At 37.4% G+C, this 19,303-nt stretch overlaps 1 protein-coding gene across 1 annotated transcript; it reads right to left on the bottom strand.

The window, feature by feature from the left end:
- Positions 1 to 369: 369 nt before the first annotated feature.
- Positions 370 to 17,827, bottom strand: LOC126455939 (putative ankyrin repeat protein RF_0381). The gene is made up of 3 exons (XM_050091697.1): positions 17,641 to 17,827; positions 16,462 to 17,436; positions 370 to 506 (listed from the first exon to the last, which is right to left on the bottom strand). The coding sequence occupies exons 1-3, from the start codon at positions 17,825 to 17,827 to the stop codon at positions 370 to 372; spliced, it is 1,299 nt and encodes a 432-aa protein (XP_049947654.1).
- Between the last annotated feature and the right edge of the window lie 1,476 nt (positions 17,828 to 19,303).

Below are 19,303 nucleotides of genomic sequence, written 5' to 3'. Positions count from 1 at the left end.
TAATCCACTGCAATTCAAAAGGAACAGTGTTGTTCATAATTACAATACTAGAAGGAAAATTGACATTCATTATTTGACTTTAAGGTTGTCTTTAGCACAGAAAGGGATGCACAATGGTCCAACTAAAATTTTTGATCACTTACCCAGTGATACAAAATGTCAAACAGACAACAAAGCAAAATGTGAAAACAAACTGAAAAGTTTTTCCTTGACAACTGCTTCTATCCCAGAAAAGAATTTCTATTATTATGTCTAAAAGGTGGCAGATAGAAGTTATTAACTCACATCTTTATGATTTATCATGCAAAATGATCCATGGAACATGAGACTACTTAATTAATTTATTAACTCAAAGGCTAATGCAGTGGTTTACTCTAGCTGGTACTGCATCACCACGAATTGGCTTGTTGTAAATGTAACACACCTTGAGCAGTATGGGAACCATTGGATGGCACAGTCTGTGGAATATAGTATTGCAGAGCTCATCAAAAGTGAGGAGTTAACACCTGCACATTTTCATTCACTCATTGACTGAGTGAATGAATATGACTGATGCAATGCCTTTTACTAAATTAGAGTGTAGCATGGTGGTCATCTGAATGCTTTGGATAAGAGGCTATTTGCATGACTAATTGCCAGAATCAAAAAACCTGACAAAACAGACTTCATCCTGCATATGAAATTTCCATTGTTGTAACTGTAAGATAAATGGAATTTTCTAGTGGATTAAAACTATGTGCAAGACTGAGACTCAATCCCAGGATGTTTGACTTTCACTGGCAAGTGCTCTACCAACTGAGCCATTCAAGCACAAGACATGAACCAGTCTCACAGCTTTACTTCTGCCAGTACCTCATCTCCTAGCTTCCAAACATATATTTTATCTACCAGGAAGTTTTTTTATCAGAGCACACTCTGCTGCAGAATGAAAAGGAAAAATTCATTTTGTAAAACATAAATGCGTCAGAAAGACAGAGCTGCAGAGTATATATGGGTGCTGTGGAAATAGCTACTAACAAAAACAATATTCCAACTTGGACTAAACTGTGGAACAGGAAAATTTAACATCTTCCATCAAAACATAAGCAACCTTCTTTTAAGAAGATTTAACATGTATATCGATACACTGATAGACAGAGCATGAGGAATGCCACAGGTTTAATGTGCTTATCAGAGCATCCCTTTGAAACATCTGAATTGAAACAGGCAAATCTAGATAGATATAAGCTCAAATTATATTACTGTAGATTAGTAAAAGGAATAGGGTAGTGAATATGAAAGGTCAATTGAATCTCATCAGCAAATGAAGTTCATTGCTAATACAAGGTACATAAACCACAAAAGAAGGCATTATACATGGACCTCATCAGGAGATAGAACTAGACACCAATTAGATTACATTGTGGTGGATAACAGACAAGCAATGCAGTGAAAAACTCTCAGGGACTGGCATTAATAGCAATCATGTGATAGTCATGATAGAAATGAGCATAAAACTGTTAGATGGCCCAGGTATTTTCACCTCTGGTGAGCAAAATGAGATGTCAGGATGACAATGCATTTGTTTAAGTAACTTCTTTACTGTGACCCTCAGCCATTGTACATCAGAAAAAGATTGGAGGTGTCCAGTTGCCTCTCATGCAAAACAATAGACGTCCTGCGTTGGTGACAGCACAAGTGGTGGGGCCGACCTCGTCATCACTTAAATGCTGTTGTCAGCGATACCTCCAGCTGCAACTGTGATGACAGTACAGCAGCAGCTGATGATACCACAGAGGCATTCATGACCTCACTTCAGCAATCTGGCAGCTCTCTGCTCCAACAGCTGCTGCTCTTGTGACTTAGGGCAGGCTGCCACATCCCATGGCCAAATGGATATCCCACACTGCATTCCAGGATGTCGCTCTGGGTGTCACAGGCTCATGGTGTAGGCTGTGATACTGAGAAGAGAATATTGTAGTACACAAATGGTTGGTTACTTATACATTCCAGACTATGTTCATTTAGGGCTTAAGGCACATACTCTAAGCCCTTCTGTGGTGGCAAATGAGAAAAGACTTCTGTCCTACCACTAGCATATTGCAGTGTCAGCTGTTCTGTACCTCACTGCGCTGGCTCTGCTTTGCAACGCCTGTCGGCCATGTTTTGCTTCACAATGCGTAACATTCCCGCCCACTTGTGGCTAGCTCTATTGCAACTCACTTCTGCTCTAGTATACTTTATGACCAAATACAGAGTGAGGACATGGAACCTGAACATAATAGAAGAGAAGAAGGAATGAGAAAACTGAAAGAGAACATAACCCAAACCGAAAAAGACAAAATGAAAAGTGCTGTAATTGAAACAACAAAAGAAGAAGTGAGACACTTCCAAGGAACCAGAGCAAAGAAATGATGAGCAACAACACTAATGATAAAAACAAGGAGGATGAGAATGATCAATGTTCAAAAGACTGAATAAAGAATGAGATAAGAGACACAGAAAGGAAGGGAGCAGTGCTTAAAAGAAGAATGTAATGATATAGAAGATCTGACATAATTTATAAGAAGGTGTGGAGAGCTGCTTAAGAAAAACAGACTGTGAACTGTAGAGGAAGAAAAACTGAGGATGAAAATGTTTAAGATACCATATGAGGAAGAAGAAATAACAAAGAGACAGAATGGGCATATGGAAGACTTATATAGAGTAAAGGAGAAACCTGATCTAATCATTGAAATGGAAGATGAAATAGAGTCAGAGGAAAATGGAACTTCATTTCTGATCTCTGAAGTAGAAAGAGTGGTAAAAGAAATGAAGAGAGATGAATCTGCTGGATTTGGTGGTCTTCCTATAGAATTATTTGAGTGTATGGATTAAAAGGGCATAGCAAATATGACAGTTTTGTGCAATGTGATATACAAAAGTTGTATATGACCAGTACACTTTGTCAAAAAAGTTACCAAGAAATGCACAGAATACAGAACAGTAAGTAGCCTATAATCCCTCATGCTGCCTAAATTATGTTGAAAGTATGGAATTATATATTGGTATGTCTAATGGGAGAGAACACAGGGGAAGAGCAAATTGGATTCAGAATATGGAGAGGTATAAGAGATGCTATTGGATAATTATAATGATTGTTGAAAGATATATTGCAAGAGGAGAAGGAATGAGTTTGTGTTTGATAGATCTGGAAGAGGCCTTTGACTCAGTGAAAGTGGGTAAGATGATGGAAATTCTAAAATTGAAGAAAGTGAACTGGAAGGACAGGAGACTAATTAAGCAGTTCTACACAAGGCAGAAGGCAACTCTGGATCTTAGAACTATTATGAAAGACTGGTTTGAAATTGCAAAATGAGCAAGACAAGGTTGTCTTTCACCAAGTCTGTTTACCATACATACAAAAAATTTGGCAGGGAAAACACAAGAAGTAGGGGAGGAAGGAGTAAGCATAGGAGGCCAGAAGATCAACTGCATCAGATTTGCTGATGACATGGTACCGTTAGCTGAAAAAACAATATCCTTTCAAATAACGCTATCCAGACTTGATTGCAAGACTAGAGAATGAAAATTGACCAAAAAGAAACAGTACAGATATTTTGGGCAGCATGTTAACTGATAACTGAACAAGTGGAAAGGAAATAACATTAATAACTGCAATGGCAAAGCAAACCTTTCAAAAAAAGAACTACTTATTTTGCAACAATTGGGGTTGCAGTTACGGAAAAGGTTTGTATGGAGTGTTTTTTCTGCAGGACTGTAAGAGCTGGACATGGAAGAAGAGAGAAAGAGACAAAATTGAAGAATTCAAGATGTGGGTTTGAAGAAGAATGGAGAAAATAAAATGGATGGATAAAGTGAAGAACAGTGAAACACTGCAAAGAGTAAAGGAACAAAGAACCTTTGCTGTGATGTGGATTGCATCAGCTGTGTAATTAAAATTGGCAATATGCTGAGCATTTACATGATGGCAGCTACTTTTCTTTTTAGAGTTCATGATTTATAGTTAGCTATTTTCACTTATGTATCTCTCCCCCTCTCCTTCTCTCTCTAAAAAAACACTGTGATTAGACATTCAGAAACGCTACTTTGCAGTAGGAGTTTTCAACCAGATATTTCATTTTATATCTGAAGATTCTAAGAAATTTTATCCTCAAAGTTGTGTTATCCCAAAATATTACACCATAACACAGTATCGGATAAAAATAGTAAAAGTAAGTCACATTTCTGACATTCTTATTTCCAGAATCTGCTGTTATCCTTAACACAAAAGTTCCAGAACTCATGCATTTCACAAGATCAGTTACACATGACTTCCAGCTCAGAGTCTATCAATATATATGCGTACTGTGAGGATTTAGAATATTCTGTTTCATTAACTGATGTTCCCCCATGTCCTTCTTTTTTTTTTTTGTCTGATAGCACTGATCAATGACATCAATAGTTCTCAATGTCCAGTTTTGGACTGTTTCTTACAATAAAGTTCCCAGTTCAAACTGAAGGTCATACTGCAATAGTCTCTGACAAATTGCTCTTAAACTGAAATATTTTCCATGATTTTGGGGTAAATTCTATTGCAAATATTTTACCTAACCATGCTGGTCAAATGATAGCAGTAAAATATGCCCAGGTCCTCCTGTGCATCATATATGTCTTAAGATATCTATTTGGAACAGTCAAAATCTGTTTCTGTAAACATAAATACAACTGTGCATGACAAAAATTATTTTAACAGAAACAGTAATTACGATCATCTCTAGATGACAATAACATTGTACTATATAAAAAGATAAATATTGTGACATTGTTGTCTTTCCTGGCGAGTTGACCTAATAAAGTTTGAATTTCCAGCTGAGTGAAACCATTCTTGCCAGAAGAAACTGGGACTAACTGCTCATTGAAATATTGCAACATTTTAATGAATTCATCTAGGTGAAATTAAGGACAATTTATATGATGAAAATATTTAAAGTTAACAGTGTTGATGAAAAATGTATTCCTACAGCAGTATGAGTATTGTTTAAAAGCAAACATGTATGAAATGAAACAAAATTAAGGACAGTGTATGGATAACACCCGCATATGAAGTATCTTGGGCCAGGAAGCCAGAGCTCTACCTATTCAGAGCAAAAGCTGTAGTGAAAACTCCATTACCAGAACTATTGCAAAGTCCTTCAGTCTGTTATCTGAAAAGCAGATCCATGTAGTGTGTAGAAATAATAAAACATTCCAGGAATAAAGGAAAACAAACTGTAACAACATATGGACATGCCTAATAAACTGTGAAATATACCATAGATAAAGCAGATTCTGTTGAGTATACACTATACACACTACTAACAGGCGTCAGTGTAAAACACTGTACACTACCCACAAAGGCAAAACAAAAACCATTAGTTCACAGACAAACCTGAATAGGAGAGGTAAAGATATGGCTGAGCTTCAGGCAGAAAATTTATGCCACCCCCCCCCCCCTTCCCCCCACACCCATCACACAAAGTAAGATCCCTGTGGTTACTGATTCAGATGGGTTCCTTTATTGGTTAGATAGCAATCAAATATCCTGTTGTGAAAGAAATTACAATGACTGAGGAGCCACACAAAGAGCTTAAGAATGCACAGAAGAGTATGGTTACCGTATTTCATCACAACATTAGGGTCTTGCGTAGCAAGGAAGAAGAGCTTCTTGTCTGTTTGAAAAACTGAGAGACCTCTGATGAGACAGATGTCCTATAGCTATCTGAGAGCAACATATTCAAAAGGTTAGAGAAGTTAAACATAAAAGATTACACTCTGGCACCATACTTATGTAGAACCAATATGGGAAAAGGAGGAGTTGTTACATATATAAAGAGAGAACACAAGATAAATTGAAACAAGTTGATTATGCAGTGATCAGCACATATAAGTGTGTGCGTGTGAATTAATACTGAAAAATAGTTCACTTTTAATTATAACTGTGTATAGATTGCCAATGGGGAATTTTGAACTGTTTGTGAGGCATATGGATTCATTAGTATGCTATCTGTCAAACAGCAGCAAGCAGTTAATAGTTGGTGGTGCCCACTGTTGATCTTCTAAAGGACTCTGATAGGAAAAATAGTCTGGAAACATTATTTGAATCCTACAATTTCATCTCAGTAACTAACTTTCCAACAAATATGGATAAAGACAGTAGGACTCTAATTGTTTTCTTTGATGAAGCTCAAAGCACAAAAATATTTACCCTGTAACATATGCTCCTACGATCAGGATAGTAAGTTATTTAGAATAAATGAAACTATGTTACAGCATAGACTCCTCAGTGGAAATCTTGTAGAATAATTAATGATTTCAGGGCATACTGAAATTTGTTTGAACATTTTTAAGAATAGTTTGCAAGGGGTGACTTGGACTGCAGATGCTGACACATAATGTAATCTATTCCGTAATATATTCATAACTAAAGGGATAAAATATCCTGTGAAGGAAAAATGGAAATGTATCTGTTGGCAAAAACAAGTAAAGATCCTGCTGTAGTTGCACACTTCAAAACCTACTCAGCATTACTAACAAAGGTTATTAAAAAATCAGAGACCACACACATTATGTTAGAAATTTCTAGTTCCAACAGCAGACTTCAGGAACTATGGAATATACTAAAATGACCGATCCATAACTCTGCCATAGCCAGTCCCAAGCCCGGTTGGGAAAGGAGGAGGGGGAGAAGTAACACCTCATTAAAAAACCTTGGTTCACCTGTCCCGGATGATAGTACTTCGTGAGGTCCCCTTGCCAGGGACATGGTGTAGACCTCAACAGCAGCAAAGGTGGAGAAGATGGACTTCGGTATGGTGGAGTTGGCAGAAGAGGCAGCCTCTTGTCCAATGCGAAAGTGGACAGAGAGCTTGACAGTTCCACATGTTAGTGGCGGTACCCCAACAGTGTCTGTTCCACATGTTAGTGGCGGCTGAATAAGTAATATTCCAAGCTAACAACCTGGTCTTTCTTTGGGAATTCAGGGATGACTTTGCATTCCCTATTGTTTACTATTTACAGCTTCAAGTCGCAAAATGGAAAGTTCACATAATGGATGCTCTACCCCAGGTGGTAACTCTGATGAGGAATCCACCATTACATCATGTAATGTAATGGGACATAGGATTCTGGGGAGTCCCAACATTTGAGATGGAATATATTGAAAAGCGTTCCAAGTTTCAGTTCAAGAAGTACTGCTTTGGAATATTAAATGTAAATTCTCTTCTGAACATTGGGAAACAAAAGGAATTAGAATTATTTCTGCAGAAGAATGATATAGAAATTATAGCAATCCAGGAAACACGACTCTTAGATGAGAATGTAGTTGATGTACATCATCAAAGTATTTATAAAGGGAAACCAGCAGTGAATAATGGAAAACATGCTGATGTTTGGAACAGCATTTTATGTAAACAAACAAATTGTAGACAGTGTAACAGAATTTAGATTGAATTCAGAAGGAATATCCATGTTAACAATAAAGTGCAAGAATAAAAGTTACACCCCATATATTGTCATGCACCTATAAACGCAGACAACAAAAGCAATTTGGGGAAAGTCAATTAATTCTGGGATCTTTTAGAATCTGAAATTTCTAACATACCTAAAAACAACGTTAAAATACTTCTTGGTGACTTTGATATGCAAATTGGGAGGTAAAATAGAGTTAGGACTATTGTAGGTGAATATCCAGCACACTCAAGAACAAGCAGAAATGGCCAAAGACTGATCAATATGTGTAAAATGTTCCAGTTAAAACTCATGTCCACACATTTCCGTAAACTACCAAGAAAAGCCAAAACTCGGAGACATCCAAATCCAAACCTAGGAGAATTTCAACTGGATCATATAGCCATATCTAAAAGGTATATCACAGAAATTATGAATGTTAAAATTGTCAGAAATGGGGAATTCAACTCAGATCATTATCTCTCTAAGATTAAGATAAAATTTCTCCCATCTAAAACAAAAAAGGCGACCAAGAAAGTGATCAGATACAACACCACTACAGCTAATATTACAAAAGAATATTTAGAAAAATTTAGAGAAGAAATTGAGACAAATAAAGAAGGTGATTGGCGTGAACTCCAGATGCAAATAACTCAAGAAGCAGAGAAAACTTTAGGATTGGCCAAAAATAAAAGAAGACATGGTGGAATGAGGAGTGTGAAGAAGCACTAATAGAAGGAGTTCAAAAATGGACAAAGTGGAGATGTTCGAAAAAAGAGGAAGACCTTGAACAATTCAGACAACAAAGAAAAGAACCATCAAAAATAATCTGGAAAATCAAAAGAAACTTTGAAAATTCCCAGCTTATTGAAATAGAAGAAAATTTCACCAAAAATAATACTAGAAACTTCCACCAAACTTTTAAACACATACTTCAAGGATATCAGGCACCAAGTATTTGTTTCAAAGATGAAAATGGCAAATTGGGATTAAATAACAAAGAAAATTGTGAAATTTTAGCAAATTGTTTTGAAAAGCTGTTAAACTTCCAGTTCCAACAGATAAATTAGAATTTCCAGTGACATGTCAAAATCTAGAGGAAGATTTCTCACCAACAGAGTTAGAAATTCATGAAACCATAAAACATTCAAAACAATAAAGCAAGCAGTGAAGACTCCTTTACAGCAGAATTATTGAAGTGGTCAGAACCAAAAATCATAAAGGATCTACAGCAGCTTTTTGACAACATTTGGAAAACTGAAAAGATTCCAGTTGAATGGAAAGCAGCATTAATCCACTCGCTACATAAAAATGGAGACAAACGAAATGTGAATAATTACAGAGGAGTGTCACTTCTGCCAGTGGCATACAAAATATTATCAAAAATTCTCCTGAACAGAGTGGTAGATACTTTAGACAATCAACTGGGAGAGTATCAGGGTGATTTTTGAAAAGGAAGATCCTGTGCAGAACAAATTTTTAACTTAAAATCAATAATTTACCATAGAATGTTAACCAGCAAACCAATAATAGTGTCATTTATTGATTTCAAGAAAGCATTTGATTGTATAGACAGAGAAACAATAGATAAGATCTTTAGAGAATTTGGTATTAAATCAAAATTAGCAAATATTTAATTCATGAAACACTAACAGCTACAATATCTAAAGTCAAATTTATGGGAGAAGTAACTCAGCCTTTTGAAATAAAAACCAGTGTTAGACAAGGTGATAGTTTATCACCTTTACTGTTTAATTGTGTTCTAGAAAAAAATTTTAAGGATCTGGAATTTGGAGCTAAAAAATCACAAAACTGAACCAATAACTCTGGGAAGGACAACAAATGGAATTAAGGTAAACTGCTTGGCTTTTGCCAATGATTTTGCAATACTTTCTGAAAACCTGACAGAAGCAGTTATTCAGATAAACCTTCTGGGAAAAATAACAAACAGAACTGGTCTCAAAATTCATGACAAATATAAAAAAAAATGTGCCAAAATTCATAGAAATACAACTAGGAAAATCAGAGTGAGTAAATAAATTTAAATATCTTGGAGAGACTATACAACAGAATGGACTAAAAAAATCTGCAAGAGATGTAAGAATTAACAAAATGGAAAGAGCATATGTATTGACCAAAAATATTTACAACAGGAAATGTATGTCTAGAAAAACAAAACTAAAACACTACACCACAATGGTATGACTAGAATGTTTATGTGGATCTGAATGCCTAACAATGAACTATAACATGGACTAACAATGAACTATAACATGGACAGACTAGAGGTACTGGAAAGAAGGGTTATTAGAAAAATAATGGGTGCAATAAAAACTGCAGGTGGTTGGAAAATAAGAAGTAATGAGGAGATCTACAAAAATATAGAGAAAATATCTGAAGTAACCTTTTTTGGACACCTCTACCGAATGGATGTAAATAGACTAACGAAACAAATACTCTTATATTTCTGAAAGAAGAAACCGGCAGTAGCATGGAGTCAGAAATAAGGAAAGATCTAGAAAGAAACAACATCAAAGAATCAGAAATAGCTGAAAGAAACCATTTTAAAATAAAATGGAAAAGCAGAAGAAATAAAAAATTGGGAACAACATGGACAGAAGAAGGGAAGAGACTTCATGGGGAGAAAATGAGGGAATACTGGAAAAACAGGAAATAACAACAACAAAAAATGACTGACAGGACAGGATAACACAACTATTAATTTAAATGGAAAGGCTATAAATGATCAGTCACATGTAGCAGGTACATTTAATAAACATTTCTTAAAATATGTAGTAGAAAATGTAGGAAAATCAAAAACATGTTGTTGCTGCACTGGAATTATTAATTTAGAGTGGCTGGGTAAAAATTAAGAAACCTTCCTCAGTTAATGCAAGAAGTCAGGGAAGCATGTCAAGTCAGATGGTAGGGCAGAGCTACCCCAGAGTTATCTGCTGATGCACCAAGTACTGATGCCAAAGTGTAAAGGTAGTTAGTTACCTCATGTTGTCACCAAGCAGAGAGGCCAACAGTGTAAATAACACCAACACAGTAGAAAGGTCCCATCTAAGCCACTGGCATTTGGCTTATGTGATAAAAACTGATGCTTTAGCAAAACTATGATTGGCCAATACCATACAGACACTCGTAATTTTCAGCCAAAGGTATCACAGTCTGCCAGGCACCAGTCCTGAGAAGGCACCTACATCAGTCCTTGATTCTACAAGTCTCCATGGCTCACTCATTCTCTCTGGACTCCACCTGCTACCAGCTGTAGTCCAACCATTAGTGCCTAGTCCGATGTCGTGGACATAAGGGCCTCCAACAGGAGTGGACCACTTGGGGGACCTACTTCAGCTGCTGTCAGTATTTCACCATGGAGGTCTGTGGATCTCATCCAGGGCTGTGCAGCCATTCAATTGCCATCACCCTTGTGGGCAAACTCGGTGCCGCCTACCTCTGCTTTGGGTAGACAATGCTGTTGTAAGCTGCTCTTTCTGCACCAGGTTCACGGGATGATCCTGTGCCCCACAGCATGCATTGTCCATTTCTTTGACTACGTGAACCATGAAATTCTGTTTGATAAACAAAAATATAACAGCCTTAATGGGAACATCTATTTTTCATGTGCAGAATATTACCAGGAAAACAGAATTTAAGTCACAGTGAAACAACTGCAATGCAGGTATAAAACTTCTTTCAAAATAGGAGAGCATGAAGTACAAAGTCCCATAAGATTCAGTGTTGGAAATACTTCTGATCTAATCCCACAAAAATGACATCCTAATTACTTCAAATGACTGCAAGAAACAGTTGTGTCTGATTATGACAAGTGTATCACTCAAGAGCCCAAATTCAACCAAACTAAACACAGACCAGCCAATATCTGAATAGGTCTAAATATGATACAAAGGAAACAGTTCAAGCATCAATCTCACCATGACACATACTACACTTTTTGAAACACTAAAACCTATCCAATGCTACCAAAAGTAAACATTAAAGATCAGTCACCATATTAAACACATTGGGCAAAATTCCTTGGTTAACAATAAAGTGGAGTCACCATGTAAATATATTAATCAAGAGCCACCATTCAACATGTTTGCACTCTGCAGGGTATCTCACTGTATTGAGTTGAAGTAAACAGCTTTAATTAATAGTCTGGGGAATACACTCTGTATTCCAAACACAAAAACGAGGTATCAGAATCAAATGCAATACAAAAAAACAAGATTCATGTTGTCATGTGTCCCCATATATGAAAGTAGTAGCATATTCAGCGATGAGCTTGTTGGAGATGATGCAGAAATCCTACTTTACCATTCATGTCAAGGTCATGGGGGAGCTGGTTTGCCATTACATTTCTCCAAGGGCATATCGGTATTGTGTGAATGTCTGTGATGCATGTATGTGCAGTGTAATGTGGGGTTTATGTTTCTATAGATGAAAGGAACGGAGAGGAGGAAACTTGTGCCAGCACATAGCCTATTCCTTTCAAAGAATATATGTGATTTTATCTCCTCTGTATCTTCTATTGACTTGTCCTACATCTATATTAAATGTTGTTTCCCTGATACATCCTGATTTCCAGGCACATTTTAGCATTTTTCCCTGAAAATCTTTCGGTCTAAAGGGTAAGTTAAGATGTAAGTTGACAAGCTGTCTTTGCAGTTACAGTACAAGGAACAATATTGAAAACGAGGAAATATCTAAAAAAAAAATTGCAAGCAGATGGTGTTTCCCGATGTGAGCAAACATCTTCTATAATAACATCAACATCTCTTGTAATGAACTGCTTTAGATGGAGAAAGGAAGCCAAATATTATATGTGTGTTTTGTTAAGGCCACTGATGTCATTTTCTTTCAATAAAATGAAACACATTTGGTGAAAAAAATACACATTTTCTTGGAGTCGCAAGTCAGATTTAAAATACCTTCACTGATTTCAGAAATAACCTCATAGAAAAGTAGGCCTCTTGAAAGAAGTTCAGAAGGTGGGGAGGAATTGTGTAAACCAACACTGTAGGTGACCACCAATAAAATGTTGGTTCTACTATGTTCATTGTAGTCGGTTATTACCCACTGTGTTATAGCTACTTTTTTGCAGGTATTAATATTATTTTTCACTGTTTGATTTTATAGATATTGTGTAATTTTTCTTTCGAGAAATATATGAGTACATAGTGTACAAACCACCAGCGACTGACACAATTTTCTTCTTCTTATCATCCATTTCTAACATATAAACTACTTTTGAAGTGCCAAAATGTATTATAACAAATAAAATGTCTACAAAACATCACACTGTACAACATGTTTATGGTGAGGCAGTCGCAATTCCTGAAATCCATTGCCCACGGCCTCTGGTCTGCTGAGGAGCACCGCAGACCTCAGTCCATGAATAAAGCACAAAGATCTGGTTCATTATGCAATGCACAAACAGACCCCGAGTGCGGGCAGATGGGTGAGACTAGATCTGATGGGCAGGGCCTGCACATTAGTGGGAACTGAATGGCTTCAGATTGGCAGGCCCAATTCATTACAGATAACCAGAGAAATGGCCTGCAGTTTTGGCCCATTGTGGAAATTCACTCATGTGGCCAGTTATTCATGGGCCGCAGACAGTATGTTGATGAAATGAGACCACGGTGATCAATCCATGCAACAGATAACTTGTTCAAATACTCTGAAATCAATAATAATGAGGATAGGTATCAACTCACCGTAAAGATGATTGCAGAGCCACAGACAGGCACGTAGAAAAGTCAATCACACTCTCATAACTAAATTTTCAGCCCCAGCTTTTGTCAAAAATGAGAGCACTCACCCATTCACACAATTACTCAAGGCACAACTCCTGCACACATGGCCACCATCTACTGCCGCTGTGTCTACAGTCTCTGAGAATCATTACCAACAAACTACTTCTCATGTCTACCTGCTTCTCTTCAGCACCTGCCAGGCTAGCAGCAAGAAGTGGTGACAGCACTGACTGCAAGCCGAGGGCGAATGGTACGAAGGGCAGAAGCAGTAGTAATGAGGGAGTAGGGAAGCAATGAACATACTCAGCTGCAACCATCCAGCAATGATGCAGGACCCCTCGGTAAACAAACCATTTCATCTACTGAGACAAAAACAAGATTTTTCCAGTGTTTTGTTTCAAATTTCCCAGGTGAGTTTGAAATTCACTGATTTTCAGAACCTGTGGCAATCCTGTTTATACTCTGTGGTAATGAAAGTGAAGTAAAAAAGGTATTTATTCAGCAAAACCATGCAGCAGGAGTATTATTTGAAGCAGATAACCATATCTCATGATCAGTCCTCTTCAGAGACTGTGAAGTTCCTACCATTACTTGCCATCAGCTTTCCCATATAAAAATGTTTCAGATGAACTGCAGTTCGCACAATCAGAATGTAAGACACAAAGTCAATTTGCATGTAGACTTCACCCTGTTGTCAAAAATCAGGACAGGTTCTCATATTCAGATGCACAGGTCCTCAACCTTTTGTTATCAGACATAATGGGTGAAAAATTAAATCTCTACACATAAAAAAATGAAAAACTTACCTTACTGTTCACTCCTACTAATTACCCCATCATTTAGATTGAAGAACTGAAAACTTCTGTTGGTTAAATGACAAATAGCAAGGGTTCCATAGTTACATATGCTGATAGTGATTAAACTTTGATTTTTAAATGTAAGCTTCCAATAGGAGATAAATGCCAGTTCCTTAACACATGGAAGGAAGTTCCTAATTTTACTATCTTGTATTTATTTTGTGTGTAAAGCACATTGACACATGTTGGTGGGTTGTTTGATGTGTGTAAGTTTTTGTGAGCATATAAGTCAGTAGTCTGTAGCTTCAAGAAGTAGATGTCAAAGTTCACCCGTCACATAAAACAAGATTTGTAAAATACTTCGGTGTACAAATGGACAACAAAACCAAATTGTAATAAATATATAGCCTATTATTAGCTACTCAAAAGATTTAAGCTTACCATACTCAGTACTATTTCTTACTGCGAGATCCTATTAATGTTAATCAATTATCCTCACATCTGACAGTTTCTGTTTACAGGAACCACAATGAAGAAAGAATGATATGAACTTCAGGCTTTCACTAGCAAAAATCTCTTAATTATAGTCACACATGAACGAAATACAAGAATTATTGACTTGTGTCCCCTATTTTGATTACGTTTATTTTGATGTATCATTTCTTTTCATTTCCACTTTTAATCATCAGTGCTGTTATTTGTATCTGATTAATGACTCCAGATTGCATTATTGATTAATTGTATATGTTCTGCAAGTGTAAAAAAGGTACTTGCATGTTATTTGCTACTTTATAAAAGGCACTATATATGTTGTTGCAAATGCAAATTCATTTTTCTAGTGACTGACTCATGTTACCATACATTTTAGGTCCACATTGTTTTACATAAAGGGCATTACTTTTTATTTATTACTGAAGACATTTGATTTGATAATTTGCTTTTGTGAAATGACATCCATCAGTAATCACTATTACAAAAAGGCAATAACTTCAGCCTAGTCTGAAAACTGCAGTGTTCCTGTTTCACATAGATTTCTGACAGATCATAAAATACGTTAGCTATAGTAATTATTGAAAGGCTTTATTGAATGATTATGAAATTAGAATGATACAATCCATGCAGCTTATAAATATAAACTACATTATACATCTGTGCAGCATCTCAGAACTATTTCAGTACAAGGAGGAATGCATTTTATTATTCTAAAATAGTCTTAAACATCACACTTCACACACGCTTAACACATTTTCATTATCCTGCAACACTCTTTAAACATAACACTTCATATGTACATAAATGTCAATATTGTTATTATGTTTTTCACAGTTAATGGAGTGAATAACTGATCATTGTTTAGAAAAATCATAGGCCTTATGACATTTCAACGAAATATATACTGTACTGTTATTTTCACACATTTCTAACACTGAGGTGAGAGAAAATATAAAATACATTCAGTAATAATAGGCAAGACTGTGCCAGTTTCCTAACAAAACATGTATATTCTGAAGTTTAGCACAAAAGTGTTGAACTTTGGATTTCTGATATGTAGCCTAGTAATAAACAGTACAGGTAAAAAATGTACTGATGCATACGGATATTCACAGCAATGTGGTAGGCAATGTCAGATGTGCAAACGTTAATCTTCTTGTTTGTCAGTGAACAATCACTACAGCGAAAAAAAAAAGAACCTGACATCTCAAATGAACATTGACTGTCATAACCTATGTGAAGCAATTTTATCTTCATAAAACAATTGGAAATGGCTACTTTTCTGATTACAAAATCACTAAAACTCTATTAACAAAACAATTTACAAAGTTCATTATACCCATTATTAAAAGCTATTTGTGGCAGAGTTGCGTTATTTACATTTTTGCAGTTTTTTATGGCAAGAAATACAGCATGTTTTACATTCTTTAATTCATTTAACTCTTTCAGCACTGTGTTATTCTTTTTGCTTACTCTAATAAACATAGATTCAATCAGTTTTAGAGAGTCTGTAATTTCTTTTTTACCTCCTTCTTGAGCGAAATGTAGTGGTGTTTTTTTGCCTGATTTGGTTCTTGCATCGTATACTGCACCATGTTGCAATAAGGTGCACAATATTCCATGATGGCCAAATTTTGCTGCATAATGTAGTGGAGTAACACCATTACTGTTACTCAAATTAATACTGGCCCCATTTTTAAGCAAAACGTTAACAACGTCTAAATGTCCTTTCCATGATGCATACGTAAGTGGAGTTCCATACTTCACGCTTCTGCTGTTGACTGGTGCCCCTTCTTTAACACATTTTTCAATTTCAACACACTTGGCTCTTGTCACAGCTTTAAACAGATTTTCAACAGCACACAATAAAGCATTTAATTCTTCGTTTCTTCTCATCGCAGCAATTTGTGAAACGGTAATGTTACCAAAGAAAGATACGGTCGTCACATCATAATACGCACCGTTCTCCAACAGGTATCTAGGGGTTGCTAAATCGCCATACTTAACGGCTACGTGCAGAGCTGTTTCATCGTTGCTTCCCTTTGCATTTATATCAGCTCCGTTTTCGATGAGAGCTCGCACAGTACTCATTTTTGAGTGCTGCGCTTCTGCACCCGAGTGTCCCGAAGCCCCTAGAGGTACTAGGATGGAACCCTCATCTGCTGCAAAGTGAAGTGCCGTCCAGTCTGTGTGATCGCGAGCATTAACTTCGGCTCCTTTTGCCAAAAGGTATTTAACTACTTCGACATGCCAGTAGTCTGCTGCAAAATGCAGTGGTGTAGTCTGCTTTTCAGTCCTCGCATCAATTTTAGCATCGCTGACAGTTATTAGAATTTTTGTAGTATCCAAATGCCCGTCGTAAGCTGCGCTATGCAATGGCGTCCACATCCTGTCGTCAGTCGCATTAACATCAGCTTTGTTTGTGACCAGAATGTTCACTACATCGGTGAAATCAATCGCTGCAGCAAGGTGCAGGGGTGTTCGTCCAATCTTTTCCCGCGCATTCACGCTAGCACCTTTCGCAATCAAAAGTCTAGCGGTTTCCGCTGGGTATCCACTGTGCGCTGCATTATGCAAAGGGGTCCATCCCTCTTCATCTGTCACATTCACATCTGCTCCACTATTTATTAAAAACTGACTTACTGCGGCTTGTCTGTTCTGTATAGACACGTGCAATGGAGTGAAGCCTTCCAGATTCTTTGCATTAATCGCGGCCTGGCTCTGGATCAGCAGCTTTGCTATGTTAACATTTCCCATTTCTGCTGCGAAATGCAGTGGTGTCACACGTTCTGAATTTCTAGCATTTACAACTGCACCGTTCTGTACAAGAAATTTGGCTACGTCTTCAAAATTCTGCGCCACAGCGGAAACAAGTGGGGTGACTTTTAGGTTGTCCTCAGCATTTACGTCTGCATTCGCAGAAACTAGTGCCTTCACTACCGACAAATGGCCATGTTGAGCGGCAAGGTGCAGTGGAACCACTTTGGAACTATTCTCAGCGTTCACTTTAGCGCCAGCACTAATCAAACAAAGCGCGAGGTTTGGGTCAGCGTTTCTGACAGCTAAATGTAACGGTGTCATTCCCCGCTCCAGCTGATTGAACAAGGGGGTAGCGCAAGCCGCGAGTGCATTTACGTTACAGCCCCTTGCGATAAGCGCTTTAAGAATGTCCAAGTGGCCTTCCTCCGCAGCAATATGGATCGGTCGTATCTTAAAAATGTCTGCGGCTTCGAGGTCTGCTCCTTTCGACAGCATTTCCAGGACATCTTGCAAGTTGCCGGCTCTTACAGCAGCGTGGAGTGATCTGATGATGTCGTTTGCATACATGGTTAACAGAGTATGTCACGGACACTTTACGGAGACACACCGCACGTACCTCCTCACTGATCAAGACTTCACACCGAACTGCTACCAGCATTCACTGTTACATCAGCAATTGTTTGCAACACAGTCCACCACATGAGCACTCGCAACTGCAATATGCCATCCAGGTACTCCAACATCTGAAACATTAAACAACGTTGGTAATGCAGAAGCAAGAAAAAAAATTATCTACGGACGTGGTCAAGGTGATACTGCCACAAAATAATACTGCGATCGCTAAACAGATTCATTGAAATATTAATATTATAAACTAAATAAACTACCCAAATATGAACACTACTGCGGATTGGTCGGTTCGTTACCAAAAAGAAAAATGTACCCGGTGAATCCCCGTTCGCTATACTAAAAAGACGTACTTAATGCTATTAACAACTATGTAAAAGTTCCTTGTCGGTAAGCAAACAGTAATATCACAAATCTGTTGGTGAATTCTTGATACATATATGAGCGCGGAAACTGCCTGATGCTGCTGCCAACTGTCGGAACGGAGCTGTCTCCTCTGGTCTGCGACATATGTCTTACGCTTCCCCCATCAGATGTCGCGCGTGCGTCTTATCCCATGACTTTAATTGACAGCTTATCACCTGTGGGCAACCGGCGACCAACGGGCCGGATCTTGCTTCAGTCCAGCCCACGGAAGAAACTCGTGAGAGGGAGGGGCTGCAGCATTTTGCCGCTATTCTAAAACTTCATAAGTAAAAACATATTCATGTCGCCGAAATACATGTAAACACATGTAGATTGGGGTGAACATCATTGTCTCCTATAAATTCCCTTCTTTGGTTGCGAGCTTCTGTTGCGTTTATTGTGCTGTAAAGGCGACAGAAAAAGGAAACACAAAAGCGGCTGTAGGTAAGGAAGTATCTAAATAACAGGTACGAGCAATACGACGTGATGACAGAGTTTTGTCTGCAATTTTCAAAAAAGGTCACAGCGAGAGTTTAGATTTTCTGCTTGGGAAACTGCAGCGACAAAGCTAGCAAAAAAATTTCGTTGGCTAGTAAATGGCGATTTATATACCAGTTTCAACTATTTATTCCTCATTTCATAACAAAGTACTTCAGTGATTATTCCTGAAAATGAGAAATATTGAAGGGAGGCTCTTAGTCATTACCTGAAGGTTATTTAACGTTCAATTCGTCGCTTTTTATTTGTTTACATAACTTTAATCATGAAAGATGATGTGTAGATTAATATCGTCGCACTCGATAAATATGGGAATTTCATAAACGCCAGCCAGAATCAACTAGAACGGACGTTGTATTTTTCAATTTTCTTTTTTTTTTGCATCATGAATGTGCTTCATTTCAATTTTTAGTAGTTTTTTGAGGAGATAAACATACCCCATCACTTCTTTTGTTCAAATGTCAGGCTTTCCAGTTGTCGAGCTTTTAAGTCGCCATAGCATGAATATTCGTC

This window comes from Schistocerca serialis, chromosome 2 (assembly GCF_023864345.2).
Source record: "Schistocerca serialis cubense isolate TAMUIC-IGC-003099 chromosome 2, iqSchSeri2.2, whole genome shotgun sequence".
Lineage (NCBI taxonomy): Eukaryota > Metazoa > Arthropoda > Insecta > Orthoptera > Acrididae > Schistocerca > Schistocerca serialis.
This window is presented reverse-complemented; position numbering and strand designations above follow the sequence as displayed.